We start from the raw sequence: 17,714 nt of genomic DNA on the forward strand, positions 1-17,714 counted from the left end.
AGGCCCTGGCCATCAAATGGCCTGTCACTAGTTTGCATTATTACCTCACTGGTAGAAAGCTCCCGCTCATCACTGACCACTCTTTGTTAACCTGGATGTATCTACATAAAGGCACCAAAGGCATGATGGCACTGAAGTAGGCAGGCAGACCCTATGTTAGCCCAGCCTAGAAACCAGCTGCACAAGCATGCTGGACTGCAAAAAAAACACTCTGAAAACTTGCGTAAGTGCTAAACTTGTTTTCCTATATGCCTGCTTCTCTTAAGTTAACCTATACTAGCAGTTCAAGGTTCTGCTATGAGTGTAAATGTGCCTCATTATGTTTCTTTTTGTAGATGGACTTTGACAAGCAAGTGGCCATGATGAAGCAAGCAACGGCAGAGGAGAATGACTTTTCAGTATCCCAGGCTGAGCTCTCCTCACGACAGGCCATGCTGGAGAACGCATCTGATATTAAGGTAAGAATGACCAATCCATCAGTCGTTACCCTCCGATGAGGCAGTCTTTTGAGGGCTTGTGTCCTTTTCATGTTGACCTGGCCTCTGTCCATTTGTAGGTTTTCAAAGGTTTATGTACTGGTGTAGTTTGCCAGGGTTCGTTCACCATACAATCACCAATTCTTCATCCCCTTCTAGCTTGAGAAATTCAGCATCTCGGCTCATGGGAAGGAGCTGTTTGTCAATGCAGATCTGTTTGTTGTGGCTGGACGCCGATATGGTCTTGTTGGACCCAATGGGTAAGTGTTGCACTTCCTATGCTCTTGAAAGCTGGTTGACCTGCTCCCCTTGGTGGTTGATGGAACCCTGCTTGCTGTAGCTTTATGCAAGGATATATACATTTCATGCCGATGTTGTTCCTGTCCCTAACTTGAGTGTCCTGTTTTGACTGAGATTACCAGCTGTGTTTTGGTGCCGGTATCTGTCTGTTTAATCAGTCCAACTATCGTTTCAATTTCACTTTTAATACATTTCCGTTTTGCAATTGTACCGCCATTGACATAATAGAACTCCCAACTTTCTGCCTATGTCTGGAACCCTTACTTTAGCTTGGAGATAAGTAAAGCCTTTTTAGCTTCACTAACCTGTTTGTCATTCATGTTGCAGGCTCCAGTCACTCCATATGACGGTCTAGTTCCACAGTGCTTTTTTTCTGTTTAGTTTTAATACATGTTGGGGAGAATTTTCATTTCAGTGTCTAATTCCTCCCTTCTTAGAGACCCCCAACCCTTTTGCTGGACTTTGGGACTTTTTCGATTTCAACCTTGGAGTGAGCCCTTTTCTCTCACACCCAGGAGTTTTACTTTGATTTGGTTATTGTTTCTTTTGACTTTGGAGTCTGACAAACTCCATAGGCATCTTCTTTTCCAGTGTGACACACAGCACCTTCAGTGCAGTGACCAAAGGTTTAAATAACTTTTCTTGGTAAAAGTACTGTTTGCAAGAGCAATGAAGTGAAATTGACTTTCTTACAAATTGTAACTTTCTAGACCCAGCACACACAATCTTGCTATAGAGTGCTGGAGGGGTTACTTAAAATTCCTTTTGTCTAGTCTAGTTTCTCTAGCAACATTTTTATGTTACCCTTTCTGCAATTAATGGCTGGTGGCAGTGGTTTTCTTTTTCCTACCATTGTGTGTTTTTGCCGCTGGCTGCAATTGCAGCCTTGGTAAAACATCCATGGGTGCCCATTTCGTCAACATGGCCCCAGTCTTTTTTTCTCCATTTCTTGTTGGAAAGGTCCTTCTTGAGATTTACTCTGCACGCCAAACCAGGTTTGGTCCCTTTGTTCGTTTTGTCTTTGGCAGAATTCATGAGTGAAGCCCGCCTCTGGCTCCATAGTGTCTGGTATGGGCAGGAAGTGAGGTAGTTGCCTGAAACTACCTTTGCTTAGTCTCCTAGGAGACCTGAAAGCACTCTCTGGTGATTGGCTGACTGCCCGGCAAGGCAGCCACCCCGCTGTGTTACTGACAACTAGGCTGGAATGAATGGGAGAAACCTGCCTAAAAGGTGAGGCTTTTTGGCTTGGAAGGCAGAGTGGACCACTGGACATAGGATTCCGAAGAACTTGGAAGAGATGCCTGCTGCAACTCCTGGACCGTTGGTTTGCCCGATGAAGCCCTGCTGCAGTGCTAAAATCCAGCAAAGTTGCTGCCGGTCTCTAAGGTACAGAGGAATTAGCAAATTTCTGAGAATTCTCACTAACACGCGAGGAGCTGAAACCGCAAAGTGCCACTGAATCGAAATTTGCCTTTTGCTGCCACTGACTGTCCAGATCGTAGTGCAGGAGTCCCCAGACGACGTCCTTCTCGTCTCCACGACTGAAGCCCATGAACAGCAGACCTGCAGACTACACAGGAACCGAAGTGCAGCAGGGTCCAGGTCTCTTCATTCAGGCTTTACCTCTTGTTGTGCAGCCTTACTTGCTTTCAGTTGAGACTGGTCCAGGTTGCCTTGCAGAGCTGCTCGCATCTCTGCCCTTCACAAGCCTGAATGCTTGTGGCCCTTTTGAAAGTGCTCTGCATTTCCACAAACTCTTAAAACTTTGCCCAACACTTTTATTCACCCGCCAGAAGATCTTCAGCTTCCCTAGACTTTGCTCAACTAACATTGGCTTGCCTTGTCGCCCTGAAAGACTTCTACCTCTGACTCTGTGCTTTACATTTCCCCAGGAAAGGGATAAATAACGTTGCATTGGAGGGTTCTAAAAGTACTTACCCGTTTGAGTGTTGTTTAACCTATTCTTTATTCCTATATCTAACCTTTACACCTGAACAGTCCTGATCTAAATGTACCAGTGATAAATCGATGTCCAGTGTTCTGGCAATTTAAGTCCCCTCAGGGTGTAGGAAGTGTCTGTGTGCCATCCCCAATGGGTATCGACTGACTTAAATAAACTGCAGTGTGTTTTGAAGTGCACTTAGAAGTTACATGTTATTTGCGCCCTTCTGAAGAAGGCGTATATAACTGACTGTTAAATTAATAAATAATTGTTTAATCAAGAAACCGTGAGTAGAAGTGTTTGAGTAACTGTTGTGTGAATCTGTGTTACAAACCTACTGCTCACATTGACCCCTCTTGGCTGGCTGCGAGTCCACACTACCAACCTGTGTAGTTCAAACTTATACCAACGTTTGGGTCCCTATTGCCAGGAGGTCAAGGTTATTGTAGTGCACCCAACAGGTACTGCGTACAATCTTGCCTAACAATATAGCACACAGCATCTTAGAGGATTGTTTAAGGGGTGCTTTGTATCCCTTTTCATGCAGATTTGATGTGCGTTGGACAGGCTGGTGGCAGTGAAGTGAGTTTTATTTATTTTTCTGATTCGCCGGTGTGCCTATTTATTTTTGTAACGGGCCAACACTTTTCAAGTTCCATTTGCTCCATATGGTTTAATACCTGTTCTTTTGGTCATTTTGCGTTTTGGCTGTTCCCCTGTCCTCTGGGTGTGAAAAGGACAATACAAGGGCATGCACTTTTGTGGGGTCTGGACTGGAGTCCCTGGCAATCAGTTCAGCCAGGGGGATTCCTGTGGATGAGCAGATTTGCGATTTGTCCCTTACCCGTTTGAATGGGACTGATTCTTCCCATTGGTGGGCTGGAGCATCCCACAGCCTGAATTTTGTATAAAAGTCATCCTTCATTTAAGAACCAGAAAACTGCTTTTATAGCCGTCCCCACCAGACGTTCAGTCCGCTATTAATAAACTCAAATCTGCCTCCCCCCTGGATCCCAGTCCTCTTCCTGTTAGTAAAGAGATTTCGGTTGATATCAGTTCTTGGGTCAAAGCTGCAGTGAATGACTCCTTCTCCTCAGGCCTTATTCCCAAACATCTGTAGAATGCGCTGGTGAACCTGCTCTGGGTCTGGCAGTTCTGTCTCACTTCTTTCCTATTTCACTTCTTTCTCTATGAAGCTGCTTGAATCCTTGGTGTCGCCTTTACTGAATTCTTCTTCTTTTTTTTTTTTTTTCACTTTTCAATCTGGCTTCTGCCCCGGTCAGGGCACAGAATTGTTCTTGTATTGGAGGTAGATGATTTGCCTGCCTGGCTGACCAGGGTAGTTTAGGGGAGCTGGTTCTATTAGATCTTTCAGCGACATTTGACAGCGTGGACCACCCCACCCTAGTTGCCCGATTGTCTTCTCCAGTTCTTTTTGGCCGTGGACTTACACCACTAGCTTCTTCTGAAGCACCCCCGGACAAAGAGAGTAAGAGAATTTCTAATGTTTGTTAATCTGCTAAGAATCACATGCTGTGCATAGGTCCGACATCCAGTGGTCACTGCGGAGTATTGCATTTTGTTTTTCGTAGTCGAAAAGGGGACGTCGACAAGGCGTGTCTGAAACACTATCCCTATAGTGACGTGCGTTGTACCCACAATCCCTCACGCGTCGAGGTCCCTCAGATTGTTTTTTTCCGCCCAGCTTCTGGTCGCCTTCACGCGGAGCTCCTCGAGAGACATTGCAACTCCTCGACCTTTGGTCGTTTTTTCTCTAATATTAATAATCCCTCCCTCGACGCAGTTGTAAGCTGTTCTCCGCCGAAAAGAATCTTCGACGGAGGGTCGAGCGGAAGAAATCCTTCGGCGCTGCCGAACACGTGGCCTGGCCTCGCAGGCCATATACAGTAGGGAGAGTGGGGTCGTGGGACATCTCTGGGTCTTTTCTGAGAATGCCTTTCCCTTTCCCCTTCCTTTCCCTTGGGGTGTTTATCGCGATTTATTGCCTCGGCTATGGAGAGGACACAGTTTAGGTTTTGCCCACTTTGTAAAGGCAAATTCACTTGGAAGGACAAGCACTCACGGTGTAACCGCTGCTTGCCCCTCGATCACAAGGAGGAAAGGTGCGCGGCTTGTCGGCTTCTTAAGCCTAAAACTCTAAAAGACCGAAGGGTTAAAAGGTGGGCGGCCTACGCGATGTCGAAGGCCGAAGGTTCACCCGCCGCTGCTACCACCGACAGTGACGAGGAACGCGATAACACGACCTCCGCTACGGAAGTCGAAACCCCCTCTAAGGAGCGCTTACGCGCTTCGTCGTCTGTCCCCGGCCCCGACGGGCTCGGCTCACGCCCTGCTTATGGGGATGAACACCCCGGCGACACAGACGCACACAAAGATCCACATAAACACACAACCCACGGCTCTTCTTCGACGAAGTCGAAAAGACCTTCGCCGCCCAAGGAGACGCAGGTTCCACCGGCGACCTCCTCGGACCGTTCGGGTTCGAAGCCCCTCTCGCAACCGCAGCCGCGACCTGCGACTGGGCTTTCGGCAAACAAGGGCGCTGCCACCAAACCATCGGCCGGTGCGCATCAACAGAAAGCGCAGACCGCCGTAGAGCGTTCGATACCCATAGCGTCGAAAACTCAAGCTTCCGCCGACAAACGAGTCGCCGACAAGCGAGTCGCCGATAGCTTAGCAAGGATCGCTGTAGCCAACGCCCAAAAGCGTACGCCGAAGATTTCGTCGAGCGTTACGCATAAGTTAAAGGATACGCCGAAAAAGCCCGATGGGAAGCAGGGACTACCCCCTTCAGGCAGGGAGTCTCCCGACACACCAGAAGGTTTTTCGGAAGGCGACGGGACACTTTCCTCGACGCTTTGGGAGAGGTCGAGCCATTTCGAGTTAGATAACCCTATGTTTCCCCCGCCAGACCGCTCTGGGGTACCCCATGAAACTATGGAAAGACTCCACCTCTGTATGGAGAGGATGGAAAAGTTCATGAGCACCCAGGCCTCTCAAACACACAAGAGGACCAGAGAAGGGCCTCAGGAGGACCCCAGGGCCAAAAATCCGAGGCTAGTCGATCCCCAGCAGGACACAGCCTCAGACTTCCAAAATGTATATGACCTCACTGGGGAGGAGCAAAACTTCGAGGAAGAAGATGATTTCATGGACAATGAAGAACAGAACCAGGAGGAATGTCTGGAAGACAGAACAGACATTATAGAAGAAGGCTTCGGGGTTAACCCAGAAGAGGGACCTTCACACCCCTGGCAATCACCATCAGTGTATTCCGACACTGATGTCCTAAACCTAACTCCTCCGGACAATTCTCCAGTTAGGAACACGTCTCCAATTGACGATCAGCCGACGTTCAATGCACTGTTGCGCAGAGCAGCAGCGCATTTCGAACTCGACACCGGGGAACTCTCTCCAGAATTGGACTTTGTAGAAAGAGTGATTAAGGAAAAACCCCCGGTCAGCCAGACCATTCCACTCCTCGCTTCAGTAAAGAGAAGGATCATACCTTCGCTGTCCACTCCCGCTATGATCAGAGGGGTCAATCCACGGATTGAAAAACTTTTCACTCCTTCACCCTCAGACCCCCTCTACATTAGGGGACATTCCATTCCTGATTCCCTAGTGGTTTCTAATACTAGAAAGAGGGCAGGGGTACCACTTTCCACCAGTGAGGCACCCCCTGACAAGGAGGGCAAGAGGCTATATGCCCTTGCAAAAAGAGTTACTTCCTCGGCTGCCTTCTCAGCAAGAATTGCCAACAACAATTCCTTGCTTGCAAGCTACGCAGACGCGCAGTGGGACAAACTGCGAAAAGACGCCGAGGAAGCACCGGAGCCGTTACGTACGCGCCTACTGTCAACTATTGGCGAAGGAACCCAAGTGAACCAGAGCATTGTTAAAAACTCTCTGGACGCGGCAGAAACAGCAGGACGTTCCTTGGTACAAGGAATACTCCTAAAGCGCCATGTATGGCTGCGCAACTCAGGCTTTAAACCAGAGACACAGGCGTCTTTGATAAATAAACCTGTCGAGGACGCTAACCTCTTCGGAAAAGCGGTAGATGAAGCCCTAGAGATGGCTAAAAAAGAGTTCGACACTATCAAGACTCTCGACCAGATCTCTAAGCCCACTACCAGGCGCGGCTATGGCAACAAACGCTTTTTTCGTGGCCAACGCCAACACCAACAACAAAATCAACATCAGCAATACCCTGCCACCAATTACCAAACCAATAGTGGGCAGTACAGCCAAAGAGGCCAACGCCGGGGCAAAGGGAGGGGTCGGGGATCCACCCCCAGAGGCTCCCAAGCCCCCAACAACTCCAAGTGACGCGAAGATTCGCGTCCCCTCCCATGCAACACCGGTCGGGGGCCGGATAACATCCTTTCTTCCTGCATGGGAGGAGATAACGTCAGACCGTTGGGTACTGTCCACCGTAGCCCACGGATACTGTATCGAATTCAACAGTTCCCCATCCTACAGACCCCCGAGGGGACGTCGCATGACACCGGAACATCTTGCCATCCTTCTCCAAGAAGTACAACTACTACTGGAAAAAGGAGCCATAGAGGTCGTGCCTCTATCTCAGGTAACGGAAGGTATTTATTCAGTGTACTTCCTTGTACCCAAAAAGGATCTAACCATGCGCCCTGTATTAGATCTGCGCCCAGCGAACAACTTTATCAAACCCCAAAAGTTTCGTATGGTAATCTTACAGGAAGTAATCCCACTGCTTTCTCAGGGAGATTACATGACAACATTGGACATGAAAGATGCATACTTTAATATTTTAATGTTGCCAGCGCACAGAAAATACCTCAGGTTCATGATAGAGGGCAAACACTACCAGTTCAAAGTGCTACCCTTCGGCATAGCATCAGCACCAAGGGTATTCACGAAGGTGCTGGCAGTGGCAGCGGCCCACCTGCGCAGGTTGTCCATCCCAGTTTACCCTTACCTCGACGACTGGCTCATAACAGGGGATTCTTACGAAACATGCTTCTCCAATACCCAAAAGACAGTAGACCTTTTGTTCCAGTTGGGCTTCTCCATCAACGAAAAGAAATCCAGTTTAGACCCCAGTCAAATCAAACAATTCCTAGGGGCTCTAATTCAAACAAAGGACGGCCTCGTCTTCCCCTCCAAAGAGAGGGTCCAAAACATGCTGTTTCAAATCCCTCAATATGTAACCGGTCGAGAGGTGACGGTACGCAAAGCAATGCGCTTGCTAGGAATGATGGCGTCGTGTATTTATTTGGTACCTCACGCGCGCCTGCGCATGCGCCCAATGCAAGAGTGGCTCAACAGCCAGTGGTGTCAGGCCAGCGGACTATGGGAGGATCTAGTTGTGGTCTCGCAGGCCTTAGTTCTCTCGCTACGGTGGTGGACAAAGGAAAACATGGAAAAAGGGAAACCCTTTGCCACACCCGCGGCGGAAGCCACTCTAACCACAGACGCATCCCTCACAGGATGGGGGGCGCACCTATCCCATCAGACTGCTCACGGAGTGTGGACTCCGAACGTAGCATCCAAACACATAAATCTACTGGAGCTACTAGCTGTGTTCAAGGCGCTAAAAGCCTTCCAGGAACACCTACAAGGCAAAACAGTAATGGTCCTTACAGACAGCACCACAGCCATGTACTACATCAACAAGCAAGGGGGCACCCACTCTCCAGGCCTGTCCAAGCTGGCCCAGAATATATGGAAGTGGGCTCTCAAACAGGACATGTTCCTACTATCACTACATGTACCCGGGGAACTCAATCTGCTAGCAGACAGTCTCAGCAGAGATTTCCCCCTGCCCAAAGAGTACGAATGGCGCCTGCACGAAGACATCGTCTTCGACGTCTTCACACAATGGGGATTCCCAGAAATAGACCTGTTCGCAACCCTGGAAAACTCACAATGCCTAAGTTACGCCTCCAGGTACCCCCAGAACCAATCCAAGGGGAACGGTCTGTCGATGCAATGGTCAGGGAAATTTGTTTACGCTTTTCCCCCGACTCCCCTTCTCAACAAAGTGGTGCACAAGATGCACCAGGAACAAGTGACCATGATACTAGTGGCCCCAATGTGGGCACGACAACCATGGTTCGCTCACTTGATGGAGATGTCTCTATCCCCCCCAGTAAAACTCCCCTGCCCGTACAACATGCTGTCTCAGGACAAAGGCAGGACTCTGCATCCATGCCCCCAGAACATGAACTTAGCAGCTTGGCTCCTGAGATCATAGAGTTCGGACATCTACAACTCCCGCAAAGATGCATGGACATCCTCAGGGAAGCCCGAAAACCGAACACTCGGCACTGCTATTCTAGCAAGTGGAAAAGATTTGTCATCTGGTGCAGGAGTAAAAGCATCAACCCTATTGACTGCTCTCCCACACATGTGGTCCTATACCTGACCCACCTATTGGATTCAGGTCTAGTGTTTAACTCCATTAAAGTCCACCTAGCTGCACTTTCTGCATACACCACTTCCCAACTCAAAGTGTCGTGGTGGAGGATCCCTGTTATAAAGGCCTTCATGGAGGGAGTAAAGAGAATACACCCCCCGATAGCTGACCCAGCTCCCGGATGGGACCTTAATGTGGTACTTACCAGACTCATGGGCTCTCCATTCGAACCCATGCACAAAGCATCTCTTAAACACCTCACGCTTAAGACTGCTTTTTTAATAGCTATCACCTCCATCAGGAGAGTAAGTGAACTTCAGGCTCTTTCTATTCTAGACCCCTTCGTTACAGTTCACAAAGATAAAGTGGTTCTACGCACTCACCCTAGGTTTGCTCCGAAATTTATTTCTAAATTCCACGTAAACCAATCTATAGAACTACCAACGTTCTTTCAAAATCCTTCCAATTTGGGAGAAAGGACTCTGCACACACTAGATGTACGCAGAGCGGTCATGTTCTACATGGAAAGAACCAGACCACTGAGGAAGACTAATCAGTTCTTCGTCTCGGTGGCAGCAGGAAGAGAAGGAGATGCAGTTTCAAAATCCACTATTTCTAGATGGATTGTTCAATGCATCACTCTCTGCTATACTCTTGCTAAGAGAGAACTGCCCTTTAGGCCAAGAGCACACTCTACTTGAGGCACTGGGGCATCCATAGCATTCATTGCAAATGTTCCCCTTGAGTCCATCTGCAAAGCGGCTACCTGGAGTTCTGTGCACACCTTTACAAAACACTACTGTCTAGATACACACTCTAGATCTGACTCCCAGGTGGGACAGGCAGTATTACGACACCTTTTCTCTACTGTTCCTTCTCATAACCCACCGCCAACTCCGGGTACTGCTCGCTAGTCTATGCACAGCATGTGATTCTAAGCAGATTAACAAACATCAGAAGAGAATGCATTACTTACCGTAAAGGCATTTCTGATGATTGTATCTGCTTAGATTCACATGCGCCCGCCCTTCCTCCCCGCTCGGATGGAAGGAACATAGACTTCCTTTATATATCTCTCTCTCTTTTCTGTACTCACTCACGTCTAGAAGGCTCCCTCAGGGCAGAAAAATACAAACAGAGGGACCTCGACGCGTGAGGGATTGTGGGTACAACGCACGTCACTATAGGGATAGTGTTTCAGACACGCCTTGTCGACGTCCCCTTTTCGACTACGAAAAACAAAATGCAATACTCCGCAGTGACCACTGGATGTCGGACCTATGCACAGCATGTGAATCTAAGCAGATACAATCATCAGAAATGCCTTTACGGTAAGTAATGCATTCTCATATGCTCTGGGGAGGATGGTGGCATCCACGTCAGCATACCAAGCATGCATTGCCAACACCACCACTCTGTTAGCAAGCTACAACTGCCACCAATGGGAACAGGTTGCTGCCCTCATTGCCTCTGCACCCGAACCTCTAAAGAGCCAGTTGGCCCAAATTGCTTCAGACGGAAGATGTGTCTGGATGCATTCTTGAGGCAAACTTCGATGCAGCAGATGATGCAGGGAGACTAATAGCAGAAGGCACAGTTATTAAATGCCATGCTTGGCTAAGACAATCGGGGTTTAAGCCCGAGACCCAAGCCACCCTCATAGACATGCCGGTAGAACCGAATGTCCTATTTGGGAAAGCAGTGGAGGAAGCACTGATGACGGCTAAGGACGAATACGAAACCTTAAAGTCCCTCGGCCAACTAACAAATAAGCCCTCAGGTCAAAGGGGAAATAATAACTCATCGCTTTCGTGGCCAAAACTCCCAAAGAGGGCCCACTTACTATCAGAGTCAAGGAACCTCATGGAGCAGCAATCAACTATGCCACCCAATAAACAGTGACGTTCTGCTCCGGGTCCCTTCCCATGCATCCCCAGTAGGGGGCCGCATTTCCATCTTCACCCACGGGAAGGGATCACTTCGGACAGATGGGTGCTGTCCATGGAGTACTGTATAGAGCTACTAGAATGCCCCCGCAACCATCCTCCAAGACAGAAGATGCACTCCTTGGAACACCAAAGAATCCTCCTCGAGGAGATTGTCGTTCTTCTTGCAAAGGACGCAATAGAACTCGTCCCAGGTAAACAAGGGTATTTATTCAACCTACTTCCTTGTGCCAAAAAAAATCGAACGATGTGCCCAGTATTAGACTTGCGCCCTGCAAACAGGTATGTCAAGCCACAAAAATTCTGAATGACTACATTCCGGGAAGTAATCCCCCTACTAAAGAAAGATTATTACATGGCAACATTGCATATGAAAGATGCCTATTTTCATATTTCCATGTTCCCAGCGCACAGACGATTCTTGCGTTTCAAGGTAGACAGCCGGCACTACCAGTTCAAGGTGCTGCCCTTCGGAATAGCCTCGCCTCCAAGGGTATTCACCAAGGTACTGGCGGCGGTGGTGGTGGCGCACCTACACAGGGAGGCAATCCCGGTGTATCCTTACCTGGATGACTGGCTCATCACAGGGGAAAACCCCATAATTTGCTGATTCAACATTCAAAGAACAATCAACCTCCTCTTCCAATTGGGCTTCAGTCAACAAGAAAAAATAAAGCCTGGTGCCAAGCACCTCAAAACAGTTCCTAGGAGCTGTCCTAGACGCACAAGAGGGGTTGTTCTTTCCATCAGAGGAAAGAATTTGAAATCTGTTGCTGCAAATTCCTCAATCAGTCCAGTCACCAGATAAGGGTGCGCAAAGCGATGTGTTTGCTAGGCATGGTGGCATCGTGCATTTACCTGGTTCGCCACGTGCGCCTGCGACCCATGCAGGAATGGTTGGCGATAGTGGTCTCAGGTAAGTGGTCAGTGGGACGATCTAGTGGTCGTTTCGCCAACACTAGTACAGAGTCTTCGCTGGTGGACAAGAGAATCTTACAAAGGGGAAACCCTTTTACGATCCAGAAATACAAGCCGTCGTCACAGCAGACGCATCCCTGGCAGGGTGGGCAGCTCCCCACCTTCACCACACAGCTCAGGGTCTCTGGTCTCACACAGTGGCTCAGAATCACATCAGTCTGATAGAACTTCTGGCAGTCTTCAGAGCACTTCCGGCATTCGAACCCCTCTTATCCAACATGTCCGTGCAGATCCTAACAGACTGCACAACAGCGATGTTTTACATAAACAAAGAAGGGGGCACTCGTTCGCCAAATCTGTCCAAGCTTGCCCAGAACATTTGGAAATGGGCACTCGAACGGAACATTTACCTGTCATCCCAACATGTTCCAGGCGATCTCAATTCACCAGCCGACGCTTTGAGCAGAGATTCTCTCCCAGAGGAACACGAATGGCGACTACATGAAGTCGTAGAAGATCTCTTCTCTCAGTGGGGTTTCCCCACTATAGACCTGTTCGCCACAAGCGAAACAGACAATGCCCAGACTTCGCATCCAGGTTCCCCCAGCCAGGCTCCAAGGGGAACGCTCTATGGATGAACTGGTCAGGGAAATTTGCTTACACTTTTCCCCCCAACACCGCTAATGAGGAAGGTGGTCAACAAGATACCCAGGGAATCGATGACGCTCACCCTAGTTGCTCCTATGTGGGCGAGACAACCATGGTTTCCACACCTATGCAAACTGGCGGTGTGCGACCCCATCAAACCCCCGTGCTGGTACAATCTACTCACAGCACAAAGGACAGACAGTGCATCCTCAACCCAACTTGATGAACTTGGCAGCATGGCTCCTGAAGTCAGAGTTCGGCCATTTCAATTTACCCCAGAGATGTATGGACATCTTAAGAGTCTAGAAAACCTAACACAAGACACTGTTACTTTGATAAGTGGAAAAGATTTGTTATTTGTTGCCAGAATAAACAAATCAACCCAATTGATTGTATTCCTTCCAATATTGTCACCTATATGCTCCACCTACTGGATGCAGGGTTAGTATTTAATTCACTCAAGGTACACCTGGCAGCACTGTCAGCCTACACCACCTCCCATAACAAGGTAAGGTGTCATGGTGGAAAGTACCAATGGTAAAGGCCTTTATGGAAGGGGTGAAGAGACTCCACCCTCCAATTTCTAACCCACCACCAGGTTGGGACCTTATGTGGTGCTTGCTAAACTCATGGGACCTCCCTTCGAACCCATGCATAAAGCTAGTCTCAAACACCTGACTTATAAAACAGCCTTCTTAGTAGCCATTACATACATAAGAAGGGTCAGTGAAATTCAGGCTCTGTCAGTTCAGGATCCTTTCTTTATTGCTCATAAGGATAAACTGGTTTTATACGGTGTCCAGTCATAATTTCGAAAACATAATTTCGAAAGTAAAAAAAGTCGAATCAAAAATGTCGAAAAAAAAAGTCGAATTGTTTTTTTTTTCGATATTTTTTTTTGGCTCTAGTTTCTGTGAAAAAAATATGTAAAAATAAAAAAGGGGGGGGTTGGGGGGGGTTGGGGGGGAACCCCCCATTTCGAAAAAAAACGTCATTAAAAAAAAATCCGACATTTTTTTTTCGACATTTTTTTTTCGACTTTTTGACTTTCGAATATTTTGTATTCGAAATTATGTCTATGAACCGTTTTACGTTTTCACCTAAGTTCATTTAAAAATTCCTTGTTAACCAGTCCATTGAGTTACCGGCCTTCTTCCAAGAACCCAAAAGCTCTGCTAAGGTGAAACTCCACACACTAGATGTGAGAACGGTCCTCTACTACGTGGACAAGACCAAACCGCTGAGAAAGACAGATCAACGGTTCATCTCCATAGCTCCAGGCAGAGAGGGAGATCGCGTCTCTAAGAATGCCATCTCTAAGTGGATAGTCTGATGTATCCAACTGTGCTATTCCCTTTCAGATAAAACACTGCTTTTTACGCCGAGCGCCCATTCTACAAGAGGTACTGGAGCCACTGTGGCTTTCTTCGCAAATGTACCCCTTGACACCATTTGCAAAGCAGCTACATGGAGCTCTATTCACACCTTTACTCAGCACTACTGCATTGACACTCATTCCAAGACAGATACTCAAGTGGGACAAGCGGTTCTAAGACACCTTGGGTGCTTTACTGCAGCTGCGAACGCAGCCCGCCTTAAATGGACACCACAGTAGTTGAAACGAAACCACTGCCACCAGCCATTCAGTGAGGAAAGGGTAACATAAAATCGTTACATGAGAAGCTAGACAAAGGGGATACTAGGTAACCCCTCCAGCACCCCATGGTAAGATAGTGTGTGCTGGGTCTATTAAGTTTCAAATGTATGTAACGTCAATTTCACTTCACTGTTCTGGGAAACAGAAGTTTATCCCAGAGAAGGTATTTAAACCTTTGGGAAATCTGAAAGACTTCCCAGTGTCACTGCACTGAAGGTGCTGTGTGACGCAATGTAAAAGATGATGCCTACGGAGTTTGTCAGGCTCCACAACCAAAAGCAACACAAAGCTCAGAAATCACATTTAAATACATGAGAGATTGCGGGGGGGGGGGGGGGGGGGGTCTAGCTCTCTCCAGGTTAAAAAAAATCAAGAAAAAAAGTAAAAAATGGGTTTGGCAGAGGGGGACGAACTAGTGATAGCCAGCAGGTAAAAGGTAAAAGCAAGGTGTAGGTAACTTGCCAAGTTACCCACAGGAATTCAATATACAGACAAGAGTTTGCGCACTTAAACAACAGAATCAATGCAAGTTTTTGCACAATTTAATTGAGAATAGGTCAGCCTGACAAGTGTTTTGAGCTGCAAGGCTCTTCCTCTGAGGCTTCATGTCAAAATTACAATAACTCGCCAAACATGCGCAAACTTATCAATGACAATCCCTACGATTATGTTCCTTCCTAGTGCCACTCACGTTGCTCATGGATTTCTAAGGTACATTATTAAATAATTGAGCATTATATCTTCGGGCGTCCGGTATAGGTGCACATTCATGACCAGTATTGGACTATGTGCTAATATGGCAACTCTTCATTTTTTCTAATTTTCTGTCGCACATGGCATCCACATCACAATGGACATTCGACAACTTTGACCTGTCAACCAATATCCTTTTTGATATGTACTATGGTGCAATGTGTTTTTAATTACGTCATGGATGATTACTTTTCAATTGGATTGGTTCACTAATGTTTTGTGTAAATCACCCATTGCGTCCCCTTTTGTGTTGTGTGTTCTGGCTATATCGCCTGTATTGCCACTTATGGTGCATTGTTATACTGTTACTGTAATTTTGACATGCAGCCTCAGAGGAAGAGCCTTACAGCTCGAAACACGTGTCGGGCTGCCCTATTCTCAATTAAATGGTACAAAAACTTGCATTGATTCTGTTGCTTAAGTGTGCAGATTGAAATCAAACAAACGCTTTTCTGTGTTCCAAAAAATTAAGTCCCCAAAATGCAGCAAAGTTGCTGGGGGTCTCTAAGGTGGTGGGAATTAGGACGTTTCTGAGAATTCTCCCTAACAGTCGTCGAGAGTGTAGTTGTAGGGGGCACATAGTCGTGGGGATTGGGTGGCAGAGACTGGATACTATGTGGTGTATACGGGCGGTGTTCCATGATTGGCGGAGATCCACGTGGGGCCAGTGCGGGGTGCTCGGGTCACTGGGCTCATCTGGGAGGAGCGCTGGGTCCGAGGAAGTCCAAGCTGCTACAATTTATGCTACATAAGTTGCCCTTGTGGCCACACATACTTTGACCATCTATCTAAGTTAACACATGAGACATACTTTTAAACATTTGACAGGAACAATAAAAGTGAGAACACATGGGTCCAGGTGGCATAATTACTCATAAGATTATGGTGTCACATTCACCAATCATTCTGTTAGATCTCCTAAGGCAATTATTTATCTTTTGTTTGTGTGCGAAGAATATATTGCCACACAGGGGGTTAGGGGTGAGCTGGGGTGGTACACTTCAGGAGGGGCATGCTCTCTTACTTAAAAAAGCATTCTGATTAAGATGAGGGGCTTATTAACCAGAGTCTGGGGGTACCAGACAGATTCATGGTAGCATCGTGAGTTACGGGGCTGAGGGAGGGTGCATGCTTGGTGCAGGCTCAGCGAAAGGGGTGGGAGGTTACATCATTCGCAGGGCTGAGGCTTCGAATCCTGGCGCAGCCAGAGGGTGAGGGTAGATTGGGAGGGGGGGGGACAGGGGGGCTGTGTGCGCAGTGGTACCTGAGATGGGGGAGGGGAGAAACGGCCCCGGAGCACGTTGGGCCGTACATTCGCTACGTTGTGACGGGCACACACACAACTTTTATTCAAATGAGGTAGAAATAGGTTAGTGTGTGCATTGGTACAGTGCAAGGTCTGCAACGTTCTGCTTACAATATGACATGCATAACTCAATGCTCAGAGGGTAAACAGATGCTACAAAGGGCACTCTATTATAAAGTCGGCACCCATTATGTTAAAACCATACATATTGCAACACTTAATACATTTAAAATCGTACGTTTTTTAGGAAATCATAGAGTACATATTGCTATCGTACATTGTATTGTGCAACAACAGTAATCCTCGATTAGTAATGAAAGGCTGGAAAATACTCTTCATAGTTGTGTGTGTGATCTGGGATGGGTGAGGGCCTTCTTCTTTCAATATGTGCAATCAATCTCATGGACTCGAAGCAAATTTATCGTCCCTTCAGATGGTTTGAGCTGCATGGGTGAAACAGGGTGGCACACAGGCTTAGTATACTTGTCTGGTACTTCAAATGGGAAACAGGGTTGGGGGTCATCCACAGCATGTGTCATAAATGTGGGGTCTGCGAGAGGACAAGACACATTTTATGGAGGTAGCTTTTTTTTCTCAGACCCCAGCTTTAGCTCGGTCATCTGTAGGTCAATGATGGACTGCGGAAGATGAAAGATAGTGTTTGTAATGTAGCTTGTTGGCTCCTGGTCTCCCGTGAGAACAGGCCTGCAGCACAGCCGCCAAGGGGAGGAGGGTGAGGGAAGCGCCGGGCTTGCTGTGCGCGATCAGGAGGAGAGAGCTGCAGCCTTGCAGACTGCTTGTGAAAATGAGGCCTAAATTATCATGTTGAAAATGGAGGCTGAGTGAATCACAAAATGGAGTCTGGTACCATCCTAACAGATGAGCATTGCAGCCACATGTGTTGGTCCACAGTCATCCTGCATCCCTGGCCATAGGCGCATGGGTGGCTGCTGGACGAGTCAGTCTGAATGCTTGGCGAGAAATGGACGGGAGGGGGGAGCCCATGAAGACCTTTCCTCCCATACAACGCCTTGGGAACAGTCCCTCTTTGGTACCTCTGAAGAAACCTAGTGTGTCACAGACCTCGACGATTTTGTGGACTCTGTCGAAGTCAGACCTTTCGATGCCAAAGTCGAAGACGGCACCGGGTAAATCGGCACCATTTTCTAAACGGTCTTCGACACCGTCGACAATTCTGACTTTGTCAAAGTTTCATGGCATACGGGACAAGGTCTACAGATCTATTCTTAAAGCAGACTATAAGTCTGTCTTCGATTCATGAGGAAGAGCAACCCTCTTGTTAGGCAAGATTGTATGCAGTACCCTTTGGGTGCACTACAATAACCT

General features: G+C 47.7%; 1 protein-coding gene across 4 annotated transcripts in view; it reads left to right on the forward strand.

Annotated features, from left to right (window-relative positions):
• The window catches only part of ABCF1 (ATP binding cassette subfamily F member 1), a 1,170,658-nt gene that overhangs the window by 558,629 nt on the left and 594,315 nt on the right, over positions 1-17,714 (forward strand). For all 4 annotated transcript variants that reach the window (XM_069635350.1, XM_069635348.1, XM_069635351.1 and 1 more), the window contains 2 exons: positions 336-458; positions 636-736. In XM_069635350.1, coding sequence (XP_069491451.1) covers positions 336-458; positions 636-736 — 224 coding nt within the window. The remainder of the gene's footprint in view (positions 1-335; positions 459-635; positions 737-17,714) is intronic.

The sequence above is a fragment of the Ambystoma mexicanum genome, chromosome 13 (genome assembly GCF_040938575.1).
Source record: "Ambystoma mexicanum isolate Mex_15411 chromosome 13, UKY_AmexF1_1, whole genome shotgun sequence".
NCBI classification, from domain to species: domain Eukaryota; kingdom Metazoa; phylum Chordata; class Amphibia; order Caudata; family Ambystomatidae; genus Ambystoma; species Ambystoma mexicanum.